Here is a 27,389-nt window from a genome sequence, read left to right on the forward strand (position 1 = left end):
TTTGAAGATCAGCTTTTCCATTTCTTCAAAAATGGCTGTTGGAATTTTGGTAGGGATTGCAGTGAATCTATAGATTGCTTTCAGTACTATTGCCATTGTAATGATGTTAAGTCTTCTAATTCATGAACATGGGATATATTTCTATTTATTTAGACTTTCTTTAATTTCTTTTAAGGAATATTTTATATTTCTTAGTGTACAAGTTTTTTTATTTCTCTGATTAAATTTATTCCCAAGTGATTTTATTCTTTTGAATGTTAATGTAAATGAAATTGTTTTCTCAATTTCTTTTTTAAGTTGTTCAATGCTGGTGTGTAAAAACACAACTGATTTTGCCCACTCAGCATGGCTCAATGGTTGAGTGTCTACCTATGAACCAGGAAGTCGTGGTTTGATTCCCAGTAGGTGATGTGCTGGAGGCAGCTAATCAATGATTCACTCTCATCATTGATGTTTCTCTCTCTCTCTCCCTCTCCTTTCCTCACTGAAATAAATAAAATATATTTAAAAAAACACATACAACTGATTTTGTATGTTGATCATGTATGCTGCAACTTTGGTCAACTTGCTTATTAGATTAGTAGTTTTTGTGTGGATTCTTTGGGATTTTTTAACATATAGGATCACATTATCTGGAAAAAGAGAATTTTACGTCTTCCTTTACAATTTGAATGCCTTTTATTTATTTTTCTAGTGTAATTGCTCTGGCCAGAACTTCCAGCACATTGTTCAATAGCAGTGGTGAAAATGAGCAGCCTTATTTTGTTTCTGATTTTAGGGGCAAGCTTGTAGCTTTTCACCACTGAGTATGATGTTAGCTGTGGATTTTTCATAAATGTCTTTTATCATGTTGAGAAAGTTTCCTTCTATTGGGGTCTTCTGAGTGCTTTTCTCATGAAATAGTGTTGAATTTTGTCAAATGCTTTTTCTGCACCAATTGAGGTGCAGAAATGAGTATGTCCTTTAAAGATAAAATGCTTTAGAGCTAAAGTCAGTGGTATATTTTAATAAAAAAGAGAACATAGAAAAGGTTGGGATACTGATAATCTGAGATGAAGGTAGAGAAAGCCCAGGGGTTAAAGGCTCCAAAGAGGCAGATAGCAAGTATTAAGGATGAGAGAATGGAGAGTTCTAGCTGCAGTGCAATGTTTAGCCAAGCTGAATAGAACGAGGGTGGGAAGAGAAATGCTTGCTTCTTAAAAAGCTTGGGCAAGTTGTTTATGAATTCTATTTGGTGTACAATAAATATTAACTTATAGCAATGATACAGGAGATGGAGAAAATATAATGGAACAAGAAATGGGCTCTTCTACATGCAGGTACCTGTAAGAGATGAGTACTGCTTGAAGACATCAAAAGGTGTAGGCCCTGTCAGCAGAAAAACATCAATGATTCCACTCTCTGACATCCAATGCACATCAGTTCGAGATTTGCTCTTTTGTTTAGCATCAACTGGGCCCATCTGGAAAAGAAATGGAATGAAGGTTTGAAATATTTCCCTCTAACCTACAATATTCATCCATATGGGAGTAACAATCTATTCCTTTCATATATACTATAAACTTTCACTGATTATACTGCAATGACTGGTGGCAGAGAATTGCCACTATAAAGCCCAGAGCTATGACTACACTTTACTAGTTTTGTTTCTTCTGTAAGTGGGACATACAGACATGGTCCATAGCTTACCTTTACTGCAGGCTCTGTATTGATCTCCACTAGTGTTTCAGAAGAATTCAGCCAAAAAATGCCTAAAGTCCTACCCAGTTTGTGGGCCAAGAGATAAGGCACTGAACCATAAATGCCCATTTTGTCATGTATTTCATATCCATAGACATCCAGGTTATAAAGACGGTAAGCATCCTCACCACTGAAACACACAGGAAGGATTATCAATTACCATCACAGATGTATTATTAATAAGATGGCTCCATTCTCCCCTGCACTTGGATCCTAGGCATCTTTCAAGCTCAACTTTACCACTTCCCTAAAGGTTTCTGATCCAACCTGGGTGAATATGGTCCTCCTCCTTTGATTCCTTTGCATCCCTCAATTGACAATTGGTATACATAATCTCCTATTTAAGACATCTTTGCTAAATATCTCTTGTGAGTTTAGGACTGTTTCCTGTGAATCCTCTACAATAGCAAGCACAGAATAGATATTTTTGACAAATTTTGTATTTCTCTGCCACTTAAACAAAATGATAATGTCTTAACATACGGATCCAGTGCTGAGTAGGGAAAAATTCATGGCCTGAATTGGGGTGGGGAGCACAGCTCAGGTTGATGTTAGAGCAGCATGGTTTCTGATGCACCTGTCACTATGCTGCCCTGTCACATAAACAGCATCTGAACCTGGCAAACCTGATCAGACTCTGTGTCTCTTTGGTTTTAATTCCAGTTAGTCATCTGCCTCTGGCATTTATTTGCCAGTAGTATTAGTTTGAAATGACCTCCCTGAGAAAATCAAAGGTGATATGAAATGCTACACTTTCCCATTATCTGGCTCACTGTCCTTTCTTAGTAAAAGCATTTTTTCTAGGTCAGTGTTTTTCACAGTGCATTCTCTCAGGGTTTCACAGTAAGGCCTTGAGAGGTAAGGGCAAAACCCAGAGGGAATGTGATGAAAATTCCCCCCAACCCCTATTTCAACCACAGCAACTCCATACATTTACTTTTTTTATACTTTTAGGTTCAGCATTACAGTTTTTAGAATTATCTAATTTTTTGCGCACCCCCTCCCCCCCAAAAATTGAGAACTACTGTTCTGAGTGGAAGATTCTTTTTAAAAATTTTTTTTTATTAATTTCAGAGAGGGAAGGAGAAGGAGAGAGAGATAGAAACATCGATGAGAATCATTAATCAGCTGCCTCCTGCATGCCCCCTACTGGGGATTGAGCCCGCAATCTGGGCATGTGCCCTTGACTGGAATTGAACTCGGGACCCTTCAGTCTGCAGGCTGATGCTCTATTCACTGAACCAAACCAGCTAGGGTACTTCAAGGGAGATTCTTCAAGATCTATAAGCAATGCTTTCCCCATAATAATTCTTGTTTTCACTTTACCCAGTATTTTTAAGTTGGTGTGATTCTGCATGTTGTGGGATCCCATAGAGATGCTCAAATCCATGCAAGGAGAAATCCAAACCAACGGAGGCAGGACCTGTGGGGACCAGGATATTGACTGAGTTTTGCTTCTCATTAGGGCAATCAGTTAACTGTGAGTGTAGCAAGATGACAAAACTAGAGATCTAGAGATGGGAGCTTTCCCTGATCTATCAGTAAACCACGTGTGCTGACTTCTGTATTCAGGTGTTGTGAGGATACAAAAATGCAAAAGGCAAAGTTCTGGTCACTCATCACTTATGTTCACTTAACTGTGTGCTGAATCTCTCCGTGTCCTCATTTATAATAAATCTTTTTATTGGTAACATATGGCTACAAAGTTTTAACTTTCTTTTTAATCTAAGCTTTTCTAAAATATATTAGGTACTCCTTTGCTTTGGAAACCAAAGGATACTGAGCAATTTTAATCTTCGCTAGATGAAAGAGTGGGTGTCTCCTGCCTGATTATTTTTCTCACTGTGTTCAGGGACTATAATGTCAAGGGCACTAGGAGGATCTTTCCTAGCTCCTCAGAATACCCTGTGATTGTAAACACATAAATTTCCTTTAACCAAGGGCAAAGTCTTTTTGTTAACAATTATTTTAGAGATATGGGAAAATGCAAATAATTAGGAAAGATAACATCACCTTAAATTCATTTGTAGGTTAAAGTATTTGACCTCAAATGATCCTTATTTGGAGGAGTGTATGGAATGAGGGTCCTATAGAAAAGGCAAAAAAGATTATGATGCCCCCCGCCACTTGCTTATAAATTTTGGACAAGTTGTCAGCCCTGATCATATACTAAGCCAGTGATGGCGAAACTTTTGAGCTCGGCGTGTCAGCATTTTGAAAAACCCTAACTTGACTCTGGTGCCGTGTCACATATAGAAATTTTTTGATATTTGCAACCATAGTAAAACAAAAATTTATATATATATATATGTATGTATATGTATAGGTATATATATATATAAATTAAATATTTATTGTTCAGCTTCTTTGCATTTCAAATCTTTGCCTTGATTCTTGCGGTCCTCTGGTCTGCTGTTGGGAGTCTGTATAATATTCGTTATTTCAGTCCGTGTATGTTTAATTTCTAGTTGGTTCTTTATCATAACATCAAGGGTCTCATTAGATTTGTTGAGGATCTCATTAAGTTTATCAGCGGCTTCTAGACAGTTCTTGAGAGACCTTAAAAGTGTGGTTCTGAACTGAATATCCTCCATTGACAGTTTTGTCTTGTTTCTTTGTCTCCGCATTTTTTATGTTTTCTTGGTGCACCCCCTAGTGGTCTTTGTGTGCAGTCCTCCTGTAGTTAAGCCTTGATTGTTGTAGTTAATACTAGGGGGATTTGACCTCCAGGCCAGCTGGCTGTGAGAATCAGCTGTGTCTGCAGTGGGAAAACTTCTATCCTCTAGGGAGGTGCTAATCTAGCCTTTGCCTGTGGCTATCTGGCAAATGGCTGTGCGCAGGGCTTGGGTGGGGTGGGTAGGTCGCTCGGGCTCAGGATCAACAGGGTGGGCCGGAGAGAGCAGTTATGGCGGCTCTCAGTTCCGTCCCTAGGGGCTCTGCCTCACAGAGTCCCAGCAACCGCTGCAAACCTCGGAGAGAAAGCTGCCTTCGAGTTCCGACTGAAGCCAGACAGTCCCGCTTCTCCGTTTGAGTCTGGGTCCCTAGAAACTTGCCCGGATATGGAGCTCAGAATCTGAGACTCCCTCCCGATTGAAAGCACCAGCTGCGCCCTCCGCCGCCAGCCAGCTCCACGCGCACTCCGTACCTGAGTATTTCACTTCGGCACTGCGCCTTCTCTGAGTCTGGGTATGATATTCTCTTTCCTCCTAGTTATAGAATTTCCACTCAGCCAGCCTTCCTGTGGTTCTGGATGATGTCCGTTCCGTCTTTTAGGTGTGTTTTGATTTGGTTGTTCAAGGCAGCAATCTCCGGCGTTAACCTATGCCGCCATCCTTATTCTTCAGATTATTACAGTTGTTCCTCTTTTTCCCCCCGCCCAGCTCTCCTCCACCCAGTTCCCACCCCACCCTCTGCCCTTACCCCTCCCACTGTCCTCATCCATAGTTGTATGATTTTTGTCCAGTCTCTTCCTGCACCCTCACACCCCTTTCCTGCCAAGAATTGTCAGTCCACTCCCTTTCTATGCCCCTGGTTCTATTATATTCACCAGTTTACTCTGTTCATCAGATTTTTTATTCTCTTGATTTTTAGATTCACTTATTGATAGATATGTATTTGCTGTTCATAATTTTTATCTTTACCTTTTTCTTCTTCCTCTTCTTAAATACCTTGCAGCATTTCATATAATACTGGTTTGGTGGTGATGAACTCCTTTAGCTTCTCCTTATCTGTGAAGCTCTTTATCTGATCTTCAATTCTGAATGATAGCTTTGCTGGATAAAGTAATCTTGGTTGTAGGTTCTTACTATTCATCACTTTGAATATTTCTTGCCAATCCCTTCTGGCCTGCATAGTTTCTGTTAAGAAATCAGCTGACAGTCATATGGGTACTCCCTTGTAGGTAACTGACTGTTTTTCTCTTGCTGCTTTTAAGATTCTCTCTTTGTCTTTTGTCCTTGGCATTTTAATTATGATGTGTCTTGGTGTGGTCCTCTTTGGATTCCTTTTGTTTGGGGTTCTCTGTGATTCCTGGACTTGGAAGTCTTTTTCTTTCACCAGGTAGGGGAAGTTTTCTGTCATTATTTCTTCAAATAGGTTTTCAATATCTTACTCTCTCTCTTCTTCTTGCACCCCTATAATTCAGATGTTGGTATGCTTGAAGTTGTTCCAGAGGCTCCTTACACTATCTTCATATTTTTGGATTCTTTTTTCGTTTTGCTTTTCTGGTTGGGTATTTTTTGCTTCTTCGTATTTCAAATCTTTGACTTGATTCTTGGGATCCTCTTGTCTGCTGTTGGATCTCTGTATATTATTCTTTATTTCAGTCAGTGTATGCTTAATTTCTAGTTGATTTTTTTTCATATCCTCCAGGGTCTCACTAAATTTATCGGTGGTTTCTAGAAAATTCTTGAAAAACCTTATAACCGTGGTTTTGAACTCTATATCCAGTAGTTTGCTTTCCTCCATTTCTGTCATTTGTGACCTGTTTCTTTGTCTCTGCAGTTTTTATGCTTCCCTGTGTTGATAGAGTGGCTTTGTGTGCTAGGTATCCTATAGGGCCCAGTGGCTCAGCCTCCCCAATTACCTGATGTGGACATTCTTGGTGCACCCCTTTGTGGGCTTTGTGCACAGTCTTGTTGTAGTTAAGCCTTGACTGTTGTAGGTATCACTGGGAGGAATTGATCTCCAGGCCAATTGGCTGTGAGAATCAGCTGTGCCTACTGTGGGAGGAGAACTGTGCTGAAGACACCCCTATGGGGCAAGACTTGCTTCAGTAGGGCTTTGGTGCTCAATGAGTCTGCCCCCGAGTGTGTCCCTTATGGATCTGAGGAATTGTAATCTGGATGGTCCCACTCTGACCACTGGGTACACTGGCTCTTGGATCTAAGGAGGTGTTAATTTAGCCTCTGCCTGAGGCTACCCAGCAGGAGCTATGAAGAGATCTGCAGATTCCTCTTCCTTGTTTGGGGTTTGGAGGTGCCCAAATGAGGCCCAGCTGTGAAGCAATGCAAGCTGCTGTGGGGCCTTGGGCCTTCTCTTGGAAGTTCTGGGTCTGTCTGGCCCAGCTGCAGTTTGTTAGGTAATTTTCAGATTGCATTGGGCCAGGGCATTCATATGCAAAAGCCTCTGCTGCAGCTTGGGTGGGGCAGGGTCTCAGGGAATCAACAGGGTGGAGCAAACAGCTATGGCTGATCCTCAGCCCTGCCCTAAGAGGCCCCATGTCTCAGTGTCCCGGGGTAATTGCTGCAAGCACCTCTGAGAGAAAGCCGCCCTCGAGTTCCGAGTTCTGCCCGCTGCCAGTCCAGTTTCTCCCCATATGAGTCTGGGTCCCCAGAGACTTCCCGGAACTGGAGTTCAGAGCAGTCAGGGGCTTGTGACTCCCTCCCAATCAAAAAGACAGCTGCGTCCTCAATTGCCAGCCCCTGCTGCGCACACCTCCGTACCTCTGCACTTTACTTCCGCACCTCCTCTGAGTCTCAGTGTGCTTTTCTCTTTCCTTCTAGTTGTAGAATTTCCACTCAGCCAGCCTTCCTGTAGTTCTGAATGATGTCCGTTTTGTCTTTTAGTTGTATTTTTGAAGTTGTTGTTGGAGGCAGCAATTTCCGGTGTTTACCTATGCCGCCATCTTAGTTTTTTCTCAAGATATATATATATTTTAGGATAATTATTTCCTTTTATTTTTTATTTTATTTTTTTATGGGGCTGTCTCAACCTCACTGGGGCCATCTCTGCCTCACCAGGCCCATTTGAGCCTCATCGGGCCCATTTCAGCCTCACCAGGGCTGTTTCAAACTCACCGGGGCATCTCAACCCCACCGGGGCCGTCCCACCCTCACCGGGGCCATCCCAGCCTCGCCGGGGCTGCCTTAGCCTCACTGGGGCCGTCCCAGCCTCTCGGGGGCCGCCTCGGCACCACGGGGGCTGACTTGGCCTCATGGAGGCCATCTCAGCAACACGAAGTTTGGCATTCTGTCCTTTGTTGGGTGGCTCCTTGCTGGACAAAATCTCCAGGTGTTCCTGGTGGCTGAATATCTGGTATGCTTGCTTGGATTTCGTTTTCTACCAAGTGCACAGACTGCCTGTCTGCCATCTCCTAGCGTCCCATGTGAGAGTGGATCTGGTGGGCCTGCCTGTGCGTTTGCTGGTACAGCGGTTCCATGTCGCCGTCCCAGCTGTGTCAGGCTCCGGCTTCCTCTGAACCTGATTCTGCTTCTTTATTGTGTCCCTTATGTATGCAAGGAGTTGAAATCTGCATTCTGCTGGGCTGGGCTGGGCTACAAAAGCGCTGGTGGTTCTCTTTGTGCCACTAGCACAGCTTGGTTGGGGATGTAATTTGAGTAGGGCGGGGTCCCCGGGAATCACCAGGGCGGGGCCAAGGCAATGGCATCTCCATGTCTATTCGCCTCTCCACAACTCAGCGACTCACATACCCGAGTGCCAGCTAGCAGTTCTGCGAGACAGCCACTCTCACTCTCTGGGTTGTTGCAAGGCCATCCCGCTTCTCCCCATAGGGGTCTGGGTCCTCAGAATCCCACCCCAAACACGCTCAGTGGATTTGAGAGTTCACATCCCCTTCTGGTTGAAAAAAACTGCGCATTCAGTTGCAGCCAGCCTGGTGTGTGATTCCGTACCTTCGTTCTTGGAGCCTCTGCACAACCTATTCAGTCTCAATGCTCTTCTTTCTTCCCATCCAGTTGTAGAGCTTCCACTGGGAAGCTTTCCCATGGTTCTGAATGACAACTGTTTCTTTTATAGTTGGTAGTCTCGATGTTGTTGTGGGAGGCAGCACGCAGAGGTCTGTACCTTACGCTGCTATCTTGGTTCTCCAAGATTTATATTTTTGATATTTATTTTATATATTTAAATGCCATTTAACAAAGAAAAATCAACCAAAAAAATGAGTTTGCATGTCACCTCTGACACGCGTGTCATAGGTTCGCCATCACTGTACTAGGCTATAGATATAGATGCTAGAACAGGGATTCTCAAGGAATTAGGGAGAGTCTGCCATTCAACAGGGCAGGGAGGAGGAAGAAAGTGAGTATTTTTTCTGGCTACATAAGTCCCAAATATCTGAAAGGTATCTCCCAAAGAGACAAACTACACACACACACACACACTCTCCCATCACTAAACCTAGGGCGAAATGTCACAGATGGGCATGTGATGCTCATGTGCATGATGGGGAAGCCTGGCAATGGTTGAGAACCACTGGCTTGGAATGTTGGAGCTGATGAGCTCTAGAAATTGTTTTGTTATCACTTGACTCTCATAAAAACAGAATGTGGAATTTGCAGCCATGTGATATACTGCATAGTGCAAATAGTGTGCTGATCTAGGGCACTCCATGAGACCATAAGCTCTATGAGGCCTGTAGTTCTTTTATACCCTCCACAAAAGGCATATAATCATAATTTCTTTGTTGCAATGCATTATGGAAGAATGAGTGGCCTGGTGCACGAAATTTGTGCACTGAGGAGGAATTCCCTCAGCCCAGCCTGCACTCTCTCCAATCGAACATCCCTCTCACAATCTGGGACTGCTGGCTCCTAACCACTCACCTGCCTGCCTGTCTGATTGCCCCTAAGTGACTCTGCCTGCCTGCCTGATTGCCCCTAACTGCCCTCCCCTGCTGGCCTGTTCTCACCCCCAACTGCTCTCCCCTGCTTGCCTGATCTCACCCCCAAATGCCTCTACCTGCCTGATCACCCCTATCTGCCCTCCCCTGCCAGCCTGATTTCGCCCCCAACTGCCCTCCCATGCAGGCCTGATCTCGCCCCCAACTGCCCTTCCCTGCCGGCCAATTTGGTTCTGATTGGTTGGTTTCTATGCCAGTCAGTGTCAAAAGCTCCACCTCCTAGTCAGTCATTGGCTCCTCACAGTTCACCCAGATTTGGTTCTGATTGGTTGATTTCTATGCCAGTTAGCATCTCCGGGCCTATCTCTGGGCCTGATCAGAGAGGCGGGGCTGATCAGCAGCTCCCTCCGCAGTCAGTGCTGGGGCGCCATGGCAAGCCAGCACTGACTGCAGGACTGACTTCCAGTGTTCAGTAGAGCCTTTGGTCAGTCGTTACGGACCCTGGGTTTTTATATATTAGGATAGGGGACTCAAATCTGAGATTTTTGTTCATCTTGCAGAAGTTACTTGTTTAGGTGCCAAAGCTCCAGGAACTTTTGGATAGAGATATTTAGCCATTTTGGAAATATCTGTTTTAGCACTACACCAGTTTCAATTTTACCATTAAGTTTGACATCCACAAATTTTCCAAATTTCTCCTCCCATAGGCCTAGGTCCTCTTGATTTTTCTGTTGGCACAAAAAAAGAAAGCAAATTAAGTTTATATGTTGCAAGCACATTTTACTTGGATTATTAAAAAATTAGACCAAAAAAATTAGTTCATCTCAAGACTAGTTTTGACGTCAGTATATTTAACAAATTAGATCTGTGTCCTATATAAATGTCAATAATCATCCTTATGAACAATAGCTGACATGAACATATTTTTTATTGTGGTAAAATACACATAACAAAATTTATATTAACCATTTTAAATGTATTAACCATTTTAAGTGGCATTAAATACATTCACATTGTTGTGCAACCATCATCACCATTCATCTCTAGCACTTTTACATCTTCCCAAACTAAACCTTTGTACCCATTAAATAATAACTCCCCATTCCTCCCTCCCCCTAGCTCCTGGCAACCACTATTCTACTTCTTGTCTCTATGAGTCTGACTACTCATCTAGATATCTCATGTAAGTGGCATCATACAGTATCTGTCCTTTTGTGTATGGCTTATTTCATTTAGTATAATGTCTTCAAGATTCATCCATTTGTAGCAGGTGTCAGAATTTTCTTCCTTTTTAATGGAATAATAATCCACTGTGTGTATGTACCATATTTTGTGGATGCATTCAACTGTCAACGACACCCGGATTGCCAGATTGCTTCCACCTTTTGGTTGCTGTAAATAATGCGCTATGAAGAACATAAGTATACAACTATCTGTTTGCTTACTTTCGCTTTTGGATATGTACTCATAAAAGGATCATACTGTAATTCTATATTTAATTTTTTGAGGAACTGCCACACCATTTAACATGGTTTGAAATTATGTGAAAGCACTTTGAAAAATGTGGTCTTTACATATTAAGATATTTTTTCCTTGTAAGTATGTGAGGCAAACATTTAGAATCAAACTACTTAGGTCTGTTTTGTGAGACCCTAAGAAAAGATTTTGGCTGAGATGGGCACTTTCACCTGCTTTGTTTATCCAAACTGCTAGCTACGTTCCTATTGCTGGCTTTGGAAGTCACTGGGATGGCAACCACTCAGGTTCATAAACTCTTGATCTACAGTTATAAACTTTTTCAGCTTTACCAAAGTCTCGATTCTTCAGAAGCAAAAGCTCTTTTAAAAAAATTATGTGTGTGTGAAATGCATTATTTCTTTTTAAAAAGTGAATCCTGCCCTGGCTGGTTTGGCTCAGTAGATAGAGCATTGGCCCTCTAACTGAAGGGTCCCGGGTTTGGTACCAGTCAAGGACACATACCTTGGTTGCAGGCTTGATCCCTGCAGGGCCTGTGTGGGAGGCAACCAATTGATGTGTCTCTCTCATATCAACATTTCTCTCTCTCTGTCTCTCCCCCTCTCTTCCACTCTCTCTAAAAATCAATGGAAAAATATCCTCAGGTGAGGATTACAAAACATTTTAAAAAAGAGTGAGTCCTCTGCCCATTTCTAAGCTGTTTCTTCATACTTAAAGCTTCTATAAAGTGATCCTGTGTATGTTTTAAATCACACCTGAATTACTATTTTTTCTTGTGTAACACTCCTTTTACTCAGCATAATGTTTTGTTTTTTAATAAGTTTTTTCCAATTATAGCTGACATACAATTATAGTTGACAAACAATGTCATATTAGTTTCAGGTGTATAACCCAATGATTAGACATTCTGTAACTTAGTGATCACACAAAAATATCTAATACCCATCTGACACCATACATAGTTATTACATTATTATTGACCTAATTCCCTATAATGTACTTTACATCCCTATGACTATTCTGTAACTACCAATTTGTACTTCTTAATTGTTTCACCTTTTTCAGCACCATCCCAAATCTCCCTCCCATCTTTGGAAAACCCAGTCCTCCAAACCCCCTCCCCTCTGGCAACCACCAGTTCCCTTTCTGCGTCTATGAGTCTGTTTCAGTTTTGCTTGTTTACTTTGTTCTGTAGATTCCACATATCAGTGGAATCATATGGTATTTGTCTTTCTCTGGCTGACTCATTTCACTGAGATAATATCCTCTAGGTACATCTATGCTATTGCTAATGGTAAGATTTCATTTTTTTTATGGCTGAGTAGTATTCCATTGTATATAGGTACCACAGCTTTTTTATCCACTCATCTATTAATGGGAAATTGGGTTGCTTCCATAGCTTTATAACTATTGTAAATAATGCTGCAATGAACATAAGGGTGCATATATTCTTTCAAATTAGTGTTCTGGATTTCTTCAGATAAATTCCCAGAAGTGGAATTACTAGATCATAAGGTAAAAGCAATTTTTAATTTTCTGAGAAAACTCCATGCTGTAGCGATTGTTGCATCTATATTCATTCATCAGGGATACTGGCCTATGATTTTCTTTCTTTGTAGTATCTTTATCTGTGAGGTGTTTTTTTTTTTTTTTTTTTGTTTTTTTTTATTACTGCTTCAATATCATTTGTTGTAATTAGTCTGTTCAGATTTTCTGATTCTTCTTGATTCAGTTTTGGAAGAGTGTATGTTTCTAGGATTTTATCCATTTTGATTAGGCTATCAAATTTATTAGCAGACTAGAGGCCCGGTGCACAAAAATTTGTGCACTCAGGGGGGAGGGGGGTCCCTCAGCCCGGCCTGTGCCCTCTCGCAGTCTGGGACCCCTCGGGAGATAACGACCTGCTGGCTTAGGCCTGCTCCTGGGTGGCAGAGGGCAGGCCCAATCCCTAGGTGCAGCCCCTGGTCAGGCTCAGAGCAGGGCCAATTGGGGAGTTGGGGCGCCGCCCCGTCATGCACAGAGCAGGGCAGATTGGGAGGTTGTGATGCCACCCTCAGTCACGCTCAGGGTAGGGCCAATTGGGGGGTTGGGGCACCGTCCCCTGTCACACTCAAGGCAGGGTTGATGGGGAGGTTGCAGCGCCACCCCCTGTCATGCACAGAGCAGGGCCAATCAGGGGGTTGGGGCACCACCCTCTATCACCCACAGAGCAGGGCCGATCAGGGGGTTGGGCGCTGCAACTCTCACGCTCAGGGCAGGGCCGATGGGGAGGTTATGGCTCTACCCCGTCACACACAGAGCAGGGCCTGTGGGGGTTGGGGTTGGGGAGCTCCCCCCTATCAGGCACAGAGCAGGGCTGCTCAGGGGGTTGGGGCCCCGCTCCCTGTCACAGAGCCGCAGGGCGATCAGGGGGTTTGGGCGCTGCCCCCTGTCACGCTGATCCCGGTGCCCGGAGGCATATTACCCTTTTACTATATAGGGCAGAGGCCTGGTGCATGGGTGGGGCTGGCTGGTTTGCCCTGAAGGGTGTCCTGGATCAGGGTGGGGGTCCCCACTGGGGTGTCTGGCCAGTCTGGGTGAGGGGCTGAGGGCTGTTTTCAGGCTGGGAGTGACTGAAGTTCCCAACCGCTCTTTTTTTCTTTTCTTTTTTTTTTTATTCTGGGCCAGCTTTACCTTGAGGCTTGGCTCCAGCTCTTAGGCCTCCGCGGCTGAAAGTAGGTTTCTGGCCTTTGCTTACAATGTTGCGAATCTGCTGGCTGAAGTCCGGCGGTATTTGTTACAATGTTTCTTAAACTGCTCGCTCAGAGGCCTGCAGCCGCAGGCGGGAACGTTGGTTTCCTCCAACGATCCTCCGTCACTGAGGCAAGCAAGCCTCATGTTAGTTTCAAGCTGCCTGGCTGCCGGCCACCACCTTGGCTGACAGTTAATTTGCATATCTCGCTGATTAGCCAATGAAAAGGGTAGCGGTCGTATGCCAATTACCATGTTTTTCTTTTATTAGTGTAGATAGTTGTTCACATTTTCTTACAGTCCTTTGTATTTCTGTGGTGTCAATTTTTACTTCTCTTTTATTTGATTTTATTTATTTGGATCCTCTCTCTTTTTTTCTTTGAGTCTGGTTAAAGGTTTGTCAATTTTGTTTATCTTTTCAAAGAACCAACTCTTGGTTTCATTGATTGTTTTTTTAGTTTTTTTTTTAGTCCCTATGTCCTTTATTTCCACTTTAATCTTTATTATTTCTTTCCTTCTACTCACTTTGGGCTTTGTTTGTTGTTCTTTTTCTAGTTCCTTTAGGTCAGTGGTCGGCAAACTCATTAGTCAACAGAGTCAAATATCAACAGTACAATGATTGAAATTTCTTTTGAGAGCCAAATTTGTTAAACTTAAACTATATAGGTAGGTACATTGCTATTAACTTAATTAGGGTACTCCTAAGGTTTAGGAAGAGTTACACTCAAGGGGCCAAAAAGCCGCATGTGGCTTGCGAGCCGAAGTTTGCCGACCACAGCTTCAGGTGTAAAGTTAGATTGTTTATTTGAATGTTTTCTTGTTTCTTAAGGTAGGCCGGTATTCTTATGTCGTTCCCTCTTAGTACGGCTTTTGCTGTGTCCCATAGGATTTGGGTTGTTGTGTGTTCATTTTCATTTGTCTCAAGGTATCCTTTGATTTCTTCCCTGATCTCATTGTTGACCCATTCATTGTTTAGTAACATGTTATTTTGCCACACCTGAACTCTCCATGTAGGGATTATTATCCTGGGATCTATGGATAAGCTTTAGAGTTGTGAACTCCCTCAAACAGGATAACAAATTACTTTGCTATAGAGATGATTCACAGCTTTCATCTGATTCTTCTAAGGGATTTCCAAGTTGTAATCGAAGGGAAGAAATATTGAAAAATTTGAGGAGGCTGCTGAGATGGGGAAGGGCACCTTCAAGTATGGGATAAACCAAAAGCTGGACATGAGCATAGTATCACCACTAATATATCCCTGTGGACATTTGAGACCAGCAAGTATTAGATGATCATCATTGATGCCCCCAAGAAACAGAGACTTCATAAAAAACATGATTCAAAATAAAAACAAAAACAAAACGAAAAAACAAACATGATTCAGGCACATCTCAGGATGACTGTGCTGTCCTGATTGTTGCTGCTAGTGGAATTTGAAGCAGGTATCTCCAAGAATGGCAGAACTGTGAGCATGCCCTTCTGGCTTACACACTGGGTGTGAAAAACTGATGGCTGGTGTTAACAAAATGGATTCCACTGAGCTATCTTATAGCCAGAAAAGGTACGAGGAAATTGTTAAAGAAGTTAGCACCTAATTAAGAAAACTGGCTACAACCCTGACACAGCATTTGTGCCAATTTCTGGTTGGAAGGAGACAACATGCTGGAGCCACGTGCTAATATGCTTTGGTTCAAGGGAAGGAAAGTCACTCATAAAGATGGCAATGCCAGTGGGACCGTGCTGCTTGGAGCTCTGGATTGCATCCTGCCACCAACTCGTCCAGCCCCTGTCTCTGCCCCTCTAGAATGTCTACAAAATGATGGTATTGGTACTGTTCCTGTGGGCCAGGTGGAAACTGGTGTTCTCACACTTGGCATGATGGTCACCTCTGCTCCAGTCAATGTTACAATTGAAGTCAACTCTGTTGAAATGCACCATGAAGCTTTGAGTGAAGCTTTTCCTGGGGACAATGTGAGCTTCAATGTCAAGAACATGTCTTTCAAAGATGTTTATCGTGGTAATGTCGCTGGTGACAGCAACAATGACCCGCCAATAGAAGCAGCTGGCTTCACAGCTCAGGTGATTATCCTGAACCATCCAGGCCAAATCAGTGCTGGATATGCACCTGTGCTGAACTGTCACACAGCTCACATTGCTTGCAGATTTGCTGAGCTAAAGGAGATTGATCATCATACTGGGAAAAAGCTGGAAGATGGCCCTAAGTTTTTGAAATCTGGTGATGCTGCCATCGTCGATATGGTTCCTGGCAAGCCCATGTGTGTTGGTTGAGAGCTCCTCTGACTCTCCTCCTCTGGGCTGTTTTGCTGTTCCTGACATGAGACAAACAGTTGCTGTGGGTGTCATAAAAGCAGTGGGCAAGAAGGCAGCTGGAGCTGACAAAGTCACCAACTCTGCTCAGAAAGCTCAGAAGGCTAAATGAGTATTATCCCCAACACCTGCCACCCCGTCTTACTCCGTGGTGGAAGAACGCCTCAGAACTGTTTGTCTCTACTGGCCATTTAAGTTTAATGGTAAAAGACCGGTTAATGATTACAATACATCGTCAAACCTTCAGAAGGAAAGGAGACTGTTTTGTGGACCATTTGTGTGTGTGTGTGTGTGTGGGGGGGGGATAGTTTTTAAGTTATTAGTTTTTAAAATCAGTACTTTTTAATGGAAACAACTTGACCAAAAATCTGTCACAGAATTTTAAGACCCATTAAAACAAAGTTTAATGAGAAAAAAAGGAATTATTTTAAGAGTCTCAGCAGAATTGCCCCTGCCTGTTTCTCTAGCCTAGTGACACAGCACCCTTTCCTTTGCTCTTTTCTCTTGCTAAAAGTTATGTTTGTGTATGTATGTATGTATGTATGTATTTCAAATGTGCTCCTTTGTACCTAAGATTTTTGAAAATGCAATTCCTTCTATTTGGAATGTGCTTTTCCCACTTTTTTTTTTTTTTAACTAGCTACTGTATCTGCATGCATCAATTTCAGCTTTAACATCATTTCCTTCAGGAGGTCTTTCCTGACCCTCATCCTGGTCAAGTTTCTTGTTGTAGTCTCCTAAAGCACCCTTTTGTAATGTGCTGGGCTGCATATCTGGCACTTTGGCGGCCAGACGGGTCATGCTGTGCTGTCTGTTCTTAAAACACATAGATAGGAAGGTACTGACATCAGACCAGGCCTTGAGATATGGTCTCATGCCCCTTCCCAGCATGCAGGCCTTCTTTCTCAGAAGGCCCGGAAGTCTCATTCCAAATTTGGGAGACAAAGGACTGGAAAAAGTATAAATAAAGAGAGTTTCCTCCATATTGGGGGGCCCAGAATTTGAAAGACACATTTTTCTCTGGGCCTCCACAAAATTTAATAATAAAATGTAACTCCTGTGGTTGTCACTGCTGTTCAGCCTCTGCTTCAGCAGGGTGCTGTAACTGTAGTCAGCTGGCCAGCTTAATAAAGGCTCTTAAATTTAAATTCTGAGTCGGTGGTCTATCTCGCTGAGTGAACCCATAACAGTAACACTCTTCATACCTGTAATTATTTAGTACCTGTCTTTCCAAATAGATTCTAAGTTTCATAAAGACACAGGATTTGCTTTATTCACTGCTGACTCCCTTTGCCTAGCATTTTTTTGTGGCTGGCACAAAGCAGGCACTCAGGAATTACCTGTTTTATAAATTAATAAATACATGAACAAATGAATGAAAGAATCAATGAGAAGATAAGATGAGCAACAGAGACAGATGATTACATTTACAGAGAATTTATCAAATATCCATCTGTAGAAGAAGGAAAGAACAGGACACATTATATTCTACACCAGTGGTTCTCAACCTTGGTTGCACATTAGAATCTCCTGGGAATCTTTTTAAAACCCTGATTTCTGGGCCTCATCCTCCGGAAATTCTGTTTCTTTGTTATGGGGTGAGGCCACAACATTAGTAACAAAGAAAAAGAATTTCCGGAGGATGAGGCCCAGAAATGAGGATTTTAAAAAGATTCCCAGGTGATTCTAATGTGCAGCCAAAGTTGAGAACCACTGTTCTACACAATGATGATGATGATTAAAATAATAATAAAAAAAAGACAAATTGCTCAATCTAGATTACCTGAGAGGCGTCAATTGATGCATTCTCCTTTTCTCTGGTAGCTCTGTTGTAATACAAATAAAACTGTTTAACACATGGCAAGACTGATGGAATTTTGTTCAATTATAAAGATTTTCATTTCCAACTTTTGAAACTCTATCCACCGAGCCAAACTGGCTAGGGTATCATTTATCTTTTTAAAGAAACACTTTTGGTTTTGTTGATGTTCTCTTTTGATTTCCTTTTCAATTTCATTGATTTCTGCTCTAATTTTTAATATTATTTTTGCTTCTAGTTATTTGTATTTAATAAGCTCTTATTTTTCTAATTTCCTAAAGTGGAAGCTTAGTTTACTGATTTATATATTTTATTTATTTATTTATTTACTTATTTATATTGAATCCATTGGGGTTACATTGGTTAATAAAATTATATAGGTTTCTCTCTGGTTTGGCTCAGTGGATAGAGCGTCGGCCTGCGGACTGAAAGGTTCCAGGTTCGATTCCGGTCAAGGGCATGTACCTGGGTTGCAGGCATATCCCCAGTAGGAGATGTGCAGGAGGCAGCTGATGGATGTTTCTCTCTCATCGATGTTTCTAACTCTCTATCTCTCTCCCTTCCTCTCTGTAAAAAATCAATAAAATATATTTTTTAAAAAATTATATAGGTTTCAGATGTATAGTTCTATAATACATCATCTGTACAGTGTATTGTGTGTTTACCACTCCAAGTCAAGGATCCTTCCATCTCCATTTATTCCCCTTTTATCTTCTACTGCCCCCAACGCCTCTTTTCTTCTGGTAGTCACCATACTATTGTCTGTCTATGAGGTGGGGTTTTTTGTTTGTTTTTTGCTTAATGCCTTCACCTTTTTCACTCAGCCCCACAACTCCTTCCTCTTTGATAGCTGTAAGTTTGTTCTCTATATCTGAATGTTTCTATTTTGTTAGTTTATTTTATTAATTAGATCCTGCACATAAGTGAAATCATATGACATTTGTCTTACTCTGACTGGTTTGTTTCACTTAGCACAATACTCTCCAGGTCCATCCATGCTGTTGCAAAAGGTAAGACTTCCTTTTTTATGGCTGAGTTGTATTCCATTGTGTAAATATTCCACAGCTTTAAAAAAAAAAAATCCAGTCTACCTTCTGATGGGCACTTGGGCTGCTTCTATATATTGGCTATTATAAATAACAAGAGGCCCGGTGCATGAAAATTCATGCACTGGGGGGGGGGGGGCGGTCCCTCAGCCCAGCCTACCACCTCTCACAGTCCGGGAGCCCTCAGGGGCGGGAGGCGACCTGGAAATCAGGAGAAGGCGATGCCCCATCACACCTCTGCTGCTGCCACTGCGGCAGTGCAAGCCTCAGCTGGCCCTGGTTATCTGAGCCTTGGGCGGCCCTGGGCAGCTGGGCAGCCACCATCTGAGGCTTGCTTGCACCTCAGGCTGGCCCTGGGCAGCTGGGCAGTTGACAGCCAAAGCTTGCCTGCGCTTCAGGCTGACCCTGGGCGGCTAGGGGGCTGAGTGGACTGGGGGACTCTGGAGGTAGGCGCCCCGGCAGGGCCAAGGGGACTGGGCGCTGCCATCTTGTGGCTGTCACCATCTTTGAGGGTGTGGCGGTCAATTAGCATATCCCCTCCTTATTGGCTGTGGGTGCCATCTTTGCGACAGCATGAGGGTCAATTAGCATATTCCCTCTTTATTAGACAGGATGCTGCAATGAACCAAGGGGTGCATATATTCTTTCAAATTAGTGTTTCAGGCTTCTTAGGATGTACTCCCAGAAGTGGAATAGCTGGGTCATAAGGCAGTTCCATTTTTAATTTTTTTGAGGTAACTCCATACTGTTTTGCTGCACCAATTTGCATTCTCACTAATAGTGTATGAGGGTTCCTTTTTTTCTGCATCCTCAGGAACGTTTGTTTGTTGATTTATTGATGATAGCCATTCTAACAGGTATACAGTGATATCTCATTGTGGTTTTCATTTGCATGTCTCAGATGATTACTGATGTTGAGCATCTTTTCATATGTCTCTTGGCCATCTGTATGTTCTCTATGGAGAAGTGTCTATTCAGGTCCTTTGCCCATTTTTTAATTGGATTGCTTTTGTGGGTTTTTTGAGTGTTTTTTTGGTGTTGAGATGTATATTTTTAACAAATTTTGGTTATTAAACCCTAATCAGATGTATCTTTTCTCTTCTAATATATTCATTTAATGCTAAAAATTCCCTCTAAGCACTGCTTTTTCTACATGCTACAATTTTTAATAAGTTGTATTTTCATTTAGTTCAAAAAATTTTTAATTTTTTTAGAGGTTTCTTCTTTGGCTTATGTGTTAATTAAAAGTGTGTTATTTAATCTCCAAGTATTTTGGAATTTTCCATATTTCTGCTATTTATGTCTGGTTAATTCCATTGTGATCTGAGAGCATGGTATGATTGATATTCTTTTAAAATTTTTAAGGTGTGTTTCATGACTCAAAATATGGTCTATCTTGGTAAAAATGTCCCATGTGAGCTTGAGAAGAATGTATATTCTACTGTTGTTGAATAAGAAAATCTATAGATGCCAATTATATCCAGTTGATTGATTTTGCTGTTGAATTCAACTATGTTCATACTGATTTTCTCTCTGTTGGATCTATCCATTTCTGATATAAAGGTGTTAAATGTCTAATTATAACAGTGGATTTGTCTATTTCTTCTTGCAGTTCTATCAGTTTTGCCTAATGTATTCTGATGTTTTGTTGTTAGGCACATACACACTAAGGACTGTTATGTTTTCTCAAAGAATTGACCCCTTTTATCATTACATAATGCTCTTCTTAATCCCTGCTAACTTTCCTTGTTCTTTTTTTTAAAAAATATATTTTTATTGATTTCAGAGAGGAAGGAAGAGGGAGACAGAGAGAGAAAAACATCAATGATGAGAGAGAATCACTGATTGGCTGCCTCCTGCAAGTCCCCTATTGGGGATTGAGCCTGCAACCTGGGCATGTGTCCCTGACAGGAATCAAACTTGGGACCCTTCAGTCCGCAAGCTGACGATCTATCCACTGAGCCAAACTGGCTAGGGCTGTGGTCAGCAAACTGAGGCTCGCGAGCCACATGTGGCTCTTTGGCCCCTTGAGTGTGGCTCTTCCTAAGCCTTAGGAGTACCCTAATTAAGTTAATAACAATGTACCTACCTATATAGTTTAACAAATTTGGCTCTCAAAAGAAATTTCAATCGTTGTACTGTTGACATTTGGCTCTGTTGACTAATGAGTTTGCCAACCACTGGGCTAGGGTATAACTTTCTTGTTCTGAAGTCTAATCTTTCTGAAATTAATATAACTACTTTCACTTTATTTTGATTAGTGTTAGCATGGTACATCTTTCTCCATCTCTTTACTTTTAATCATGTGTCTTTATATTTAACATTTCTCATAGATAAGTCTAGGGTAACTCATGTTATTGTAAAGGAATAAAGTGAAATTCTGATTAGTTCATATTAATATTTATCAAGTCAACAGAGTGCTTTTTTAAGAGGGTGCAGAGGGTTGAGAATGCCATTACACAGGATGTGTTAAGAGTGTTATGCTTGCAAAAGTATGGGAATCATTCTTATCATTAAGCCTGCATTCACCTGCACAGGTGAAAGATGAAAAATTTCAGAACATTATTCCATAAAATAAGGCAAACCAATTTTCTGTGTTGATATATTATAGATTTAGGCAACTGGTATTCACAATCAGGTTTTCTTATATTCTTTATGTGTCAAGTAATGTGCAAAAATACCTTTGCTCGAGAGGAATCTGCAGATGCTCAAAATACAATTGGCCCAGGGAGTTTATGCTCATCACAACCTCTTCTTTAGACATCAAGTCTACTTTGAATGGGTTAGCTGTGATATGACACTTTAGATCTCCTTTTTCATCTTCCAATATGAGATTGCCTGTATCTCCTGAGCATGAAATCAGCCTAGAAAACAAAGCAGGAATAGAAAAACCAATTATTGTAGGTTTATATGGCTCAACATATTTCTCAGTTCAAATTCATTAATTAGTAAATCAATATTTATGTGACATAGCATAGATAAGGCAATGGAGAGCCATAACTGAGAGCGTGGGCTTTGGTGTCAGAGAGCCTGGATTGAAGATAGCTCCATGCAATAGGTATATAACTTTGGACAAGTTAATCTTTCTACTTCACAGTTTCCTCATCTGTAATGTAAAAATAATAAAAGCAAGAATAAATAGATCCAGTCAAGATAAACGTGGTACTTGCATACTCCCATGACATAAAAAATACAACTACAGAACAACTAACACTCAGAGCCACCTGAAATCAAACTGAATGGAGTCCTACAGCTAAGGATATAAAGAAGAAGCCACATAGAGACTGGTGGGAGGGATGGAGATGTGGAATGTGCTGATCCCACACCTACATGTGGTGGACAAAAATCAGGAGGGATATCTTGGCTACTCCCTGAGGAGTGAGTGGTTCCAGTCCCACAATAGGCTCCCGAGTCCAGGGTTCCAGTGCTAGGAAGAGAAATCCCCATAATTTCTGATTGTTAAGAATCAGCCAGGATTGTGGCTCAGTGAGACAGAGAGCTTCTGGAGTCCCAGGTAGTTCTTAAAGGTCCAGAACACAGACTTACTCAGACTCACCCTGAGTTCCAGCACTGGGGCTGTAGTTTGAAAGGCACAGGGTCATATGGAGAGGAACTGAAATGTCTGGCATCAGGGTGAGAGTTGGAGAGGCAGCTTTCTCCCAGACAGAAGTGCTGGCAGAGTTTATTGTTCCTCTTCTAAGCCCTACCCTCAGAGAGTTGGCAGGCGGGGGCTATATCTAAGTTTCCATCAACCTGGCTATCACTGTTCTTCCTGACCTGGTGATTCCCAGAGACCCCACCACACCAACTTGCAAGTCCAGCCAAAGTGTTTCCAGTGGCTTTTCCACATGAAAGACCTGTCTTGGCTCATGCTTCAGACTTTCCTAAAAATTCTCAAACAAGCAGCATCCAGCCTCGGCGTATTCTGTACCTCTCCCGAGTGGCCTCAGGCTTGCAATAGTGGCCTTGGTTCACAACTTGGCCTCTCCTGAGCATCTCAGAACAAGTAGCAGCCATGTGCAGATTGCTTTGTAGCTCATGCTGGGTAGCCCCAGGCAGATATTGGCAGTGGCTGACCTTGACTTATACTCCCCTCGGGAGTTTGACCGCCCGCTATGATGTGTGCTGACCACCAGGGGGTGGTGTGGAATGAAGGAAGGCCCTGGCTGCCAGCTGGCAGCCGGGGGAAGGAAGGCCCCAATCGGCCCTGATCGCCTGCCAGGCCTAGGAACCCTACCCGTGCACAAATTTTGTGCACTGGGCCTCTAATACTACATAACTATATGGCCAATGGAACTTGCATCTCAGCTAGAATCAGGAAGTTGGGTAATCAGAAGTCACTGTGGCAACTGGTTGGGCTCCAGGATCATGCCACTTAGCTGCAATCCAGAGATCAGGAAACCACTGCATTAGCCAGTGTAGCTTTAGAGCCATTCTATATCTTCCAAATCCATACCAGCAAAATGGGAAACTCAGTTCTGAAATCAAGATACCTGTAAATGCATCTGATTGATGGAACCTGCCTGACATCTGAAACTAGCTACATGGGAATGTGGGAAATGGAGAGATGTAGTTTTTAGCTCTCTAGTTACTGCAATAGCCAAAGGCTTTCTACACATGATTGGAATAGAAGCAGAACCAATATACCATATTTACTACATAAAGCTGATATCACCCTGACCCCCAAATATAGCAAAGACAGCACAGAAAAAGAAAACTACCACTTTGACAAGGATTTAATATCAAAAATATATAAAGAACTCATACAACTTAATACCCAAACTAATTAAAAAATGGGCAGAGGACTGAACAAACACTTCTCCCAAGAAGACAACATACAAATTAATGGTCAACAGACATATGAAAAGATGCTTAACTTGACTTGCTATTAGAAAAGTGCAAATCAAAACTACAATGAATATCACCTCACAACTGTTATATTGATTATTATCAACAAGATAAATAATAACAAGTGTTGGAGGGGTTATGAAGAAAAAGGAACCCTCATTCACTGCAGTGGGAATGTAAACTGAGGGCCACTATAGAAAACAGCATGGAGGGTCTTCAAAAAATTAAGAATATAGTTACCATATGACCCAGCAACTCCTCTTCTGGGTCTACCCCAAAAATTTGAAAATACTTATTCAAAAAAATATATGCAACCTATGTTCACTGAAGCACTATATTCATGATGGCCAAGACATGCAAACACTGAAGTGTCCTTTGGTAGATGATTAGATAAAGAAGATAGAGTACATATATACAATGGAATACTACTCAGCCATAAGAAAAGATGAAATACTGCCATTTGTGACAACATGGATGGATCTTGAGAATATCAAGCTAAGCAAAATAATGATTTCATTCATGTGGAATATAAAACTGAAAGTTACAAGTAGACAAACAAGATAAACAAACAAAAACTTATCACCACAGACAACAATATGGTGGTTTCCAGAGGGAAGGGGAAAAAGGGTAGTAAGGATTAAGGAGTCAAATATATGGTGATAGAAGAAGATGTGACTTTGGGTGGTGGGCACACAGTGAAATATACAGATGATATATCATAGAATTGTACACTAGAAACCCATATAATCTTATTAACCCCAATAATGTCAATGTCACCCCAATAAATTAAAAAAAGAATATACACACAAGAAAACTACAGACCAATTTTACTTATGAGCACAGATATAAAAATGTTAAATGATTTACTAGTAAAATGATTCCTTTAGGATAGTAAAACATAATGTAGTATGGCCATGTGGAGATGTGTGTGTGTGTGTGTGTGTGTGTGTGTGTGTGTGTCTTAGTCTTACATACACAATCATTTGCCCAACTGAAAAGCCTTGAGAACAGTTTCTTTTTAATTCCCATTTCCTAAATATTGGCATATAGTAGTGGCTTAATGAATAGACGTATTTTAAATTTATGATGGTTCTATCATAACTGAATTAATTTCTCCTTATAACCTACTGATCTTTTATTTTCATTGAAATAATAAAAATTATTTTTCATGGAAAAATAATCTACATAAACTATGATAATGTAGTGAAAATTAAAGCATCTGGCATAATCTTATATTCCTTTAGGGGAATAATATGAAAAAATAACAGAAGTCAACAGGCAGAACCAAGTTGAGATATCACTGGAAAGTGTGCTGAGAAGTGATAAAGATTCTGCAGGTATATGAAAATGCTTTAGTCCCCAAAGATTTTATTTCACCTAGAGACTGTTAATTAATCTCTGCTCTAAATCAATTAGATGTTACACTTCTAAGACTACCCTTAATTGAAAGTGAGTCAATCTAACTGTAAGCATGGGAGTTTGGCTAGTGTATTAGATCTCTGGAGCCCTGTGATAATCAGGGTGAGTAAATGAAATAGCTCTTCTTCTATTTGCTCCCAAAAGCCTGGCAGATCAACTGTTTGCTTTGTGAGGAAAGAAGGGATCAAAAGCTCTGGCTCTATCCTTTAATAAGTGTTGATGAGTCAAGTGGTAGATGAGAAAACAGAATGGGTAATTTACAAAATGGAAACTAACTCTGCAAGTGATTGTGGATTTGGATAGACAAACTATGAGGTGTACACAAAATCTACTACTCAAAGTATGATAAAATAAGCCAGTGAGGGTGTACTCAAGATATTTCGATCCTTGGCTTACCTTACAGTACTTGGTTTGCTTGTGATGACATCTGGGACTTCATACCTGGGCTTCAGGGGAGTTTCTTCATTGATTTTAAGCCTGAAAATATTTCCCTCTATACCAAAAACTTCAGCCAAAAGAGGAACCTGGGCACAGACATATGAGATTAATTTCCATAGGTTAACCCAGTGATGATCAGTTCTACAGTCAAATGACAATAATTAGAAAACTATGTTTAAATTATTACAGGCCAAGCAAACTGGAGAATAATGGCAATCATGAAGAAATAAAGCTCCCCAATCTATGTATGTACTTGCTTGGCTATACCTATGGGAGACAAGAAACACCTTCTATGTATTGTATGGCTAGGAAAACATAATTGTCTGGACCAGGACCTTTAAGAGTATAAATTATTAGACTATAAATTATTAGACTATAAATTATTAGACTATGGTCTCTATTAATTATTACACTGGATTACACATATAAACTGAAACTCCTCTTGCAAAATTGGGACATATGACCACTGTATCTCTGACAAACTATAGATGTCTAGAGAATAAGAGTCTGATGTTAAAACTAGAGTAACTGGATTCCAGCTGAATGAAAGATGAAGAGTAACAAGCCATAGAATAGAATAGAATAGAATAGAATAGAATAGAATAGAATAGAATAGAATAGGATAGAGAGTAAAACAGTGGTCATTGGGGCTCTCTAGTATAGATATATGAGGCTTGTTACATTAAAATCAAGGTTCTTCCTGTACATCTGAGCGTATGGCCTTGGGAACTTTCTCAAGAGGCTGTCTCTGCTTTCTTAAGAGGCTTGGATTTTCTCAGCTTTATTAAGAGGCTTGGCAACTTAGGTAAAATTCTGCTTACAATGGGAGATGGAAGCAACATAGAATTAGAAAGAGAATACAGGATTTGAAAAATAAGACACAAAACAACAAAACCCAAGAGAGTAGAAGAGGCTTCATTAAGGTTACAAAATGAGGCATTTAGATCAGAGAAATATTTTAAGACTGTTTTTTTCAACTGCTGTGCCATGACACACTGGTGGATTGCAAATCCTTCATTAAGTGTGATGGCAAATTCGGTTATTACTGGGGACATTGTTACTGTTTGTAAAATGAAAGGCTAAGCTGGGTAGGTTGTGTGACATAGTATAGAGCAGATGCAGCGTGCAAGTAAGAGATAGGAAGTAGGAGAATATCAAAGCAGCACCAAAAAAAGCCATGTTACTGGAACCTCACTTTGGGGAATATAGAAAAGTAGTCAGGGCACTTAAACAGTGACATGACACTGAAGAGTGACCAGGTAAACAGTGCAGTGGCTGCTTTTACAGACATTTTAAAGACAGGGATATGTTGTAGTAGTAATCATATTGTAATTATTTGCCCCAGATTTATTGAAATGTAATTATATATATATATATATATATATATATATGCCTAATATGCAAATTGTCCCCTTGGGAGTTCGACTGGGGGTTCGATCCCTCACTATGACGTGCGCTGACCACCAAGGGGCGGCACGGAATGAAGGAAGGCCCCGGCCAGCAGCCAGGGAAGGGAGGCCCTGGCCCAGCAGCCAGAAAGAAGGCCCCAGTCGGCAGCTAGAAGGCCCCAATCTGCCCTGATTGCTGGCCAGGCCTACGGACCCTACCTGTGCCCAAATTTCATGCACCGGGCCGCTAGTTGGTATATCACATTGTATAAGTTTAATGTGTACAATGTGTTGATACACTTATATACTGCAAAATGATTACCACCATAGCCTTAGCTAACATTGCATCATGTCTCATAATTATCATCTTTTTGTGGTGAGAACATTTAAGATCTACTTTTAGAAACTTTCAAGAATATAATAGAGCATTATTAACTATAATTACTATACTGTACATTAGGTCTCTAAAAGTTATTCACCTTAGAGCTGAAAGTCTGTAGTCTTTGACCAATATACCCTCTTCCCCCTGACCTCCATCATACTGTAATTATTGATTAGGTGTTTAAAGTTCTTTT

At 41.3% G+C, this 27,389-nt stretch overlaps 1 protein-coding gene and 1 pseudogene across 3 annotated transcripts in view; one reads left to right on the forward strand and one right to left on the reverse strand.

The window, feature by feature from the left end:
* GANC (glucosidase alpha, neutral C) overlaps positions 1–27,389 on the reverse strand; it is a 75,200-nt gene that overhangs the window by 36,518 nt on the left and 11,293 nt on the right. For both annotated transcript variants that reach the window (XM_081112740.1, XM_081112741.1), the window contains 7 exons: positions 25,385–25,512; positions 21,403–21,585; positions 17,640–17,682; positions 9,981–10,047; positions 3,067–3,163; positions 1,690–1,870; positions 1,324–1,462 (listed from right to left, as the gene is read on the reverse strand). In XM_081112740.1, the coding sequence (XP_080968866.1) occupies positions 1,324–1,462; positions 1,690–1,870; positions 3,067–3,163; positions 9,981–10,047; positions 17,640–17,682; positions 21,403–21,585; positions 25,385–25,512 (838 nt within the window). The remainder of the gene's footprint in view (positions 1–1,323; positions 1,463–1,689; positions 1,871–3,066; positions 3,164–9,980; positions 10,048–17,639; positions 17,683–21,402; positions 21,586–25,384; positions 25,513–27,389) is intronic.
* Positions 10,234–15,968, forward strand: LOC308527545 (elongation factor 1-alpha 1-like; annotated as a pseudogene). Its single transcript has 2 exons — positions 10,234–10,254; positions 14,677–15,968. The product of its transcript is annotated as an elongation factor 1-alpha 1-like (transcript).

Source organism: Myotis nattereri (assembly GCF_964212035.1).
Source record: "Myotis nattereri genome assembly, chromosome: 1".
Classification (NCBI taxonomy): domain Eukaryota; kingdom Metazoa; phylum Chordata; class Mammalia; order Chiroptera; family Vespertilionidae; genus Myotis; species Myotis nattereri.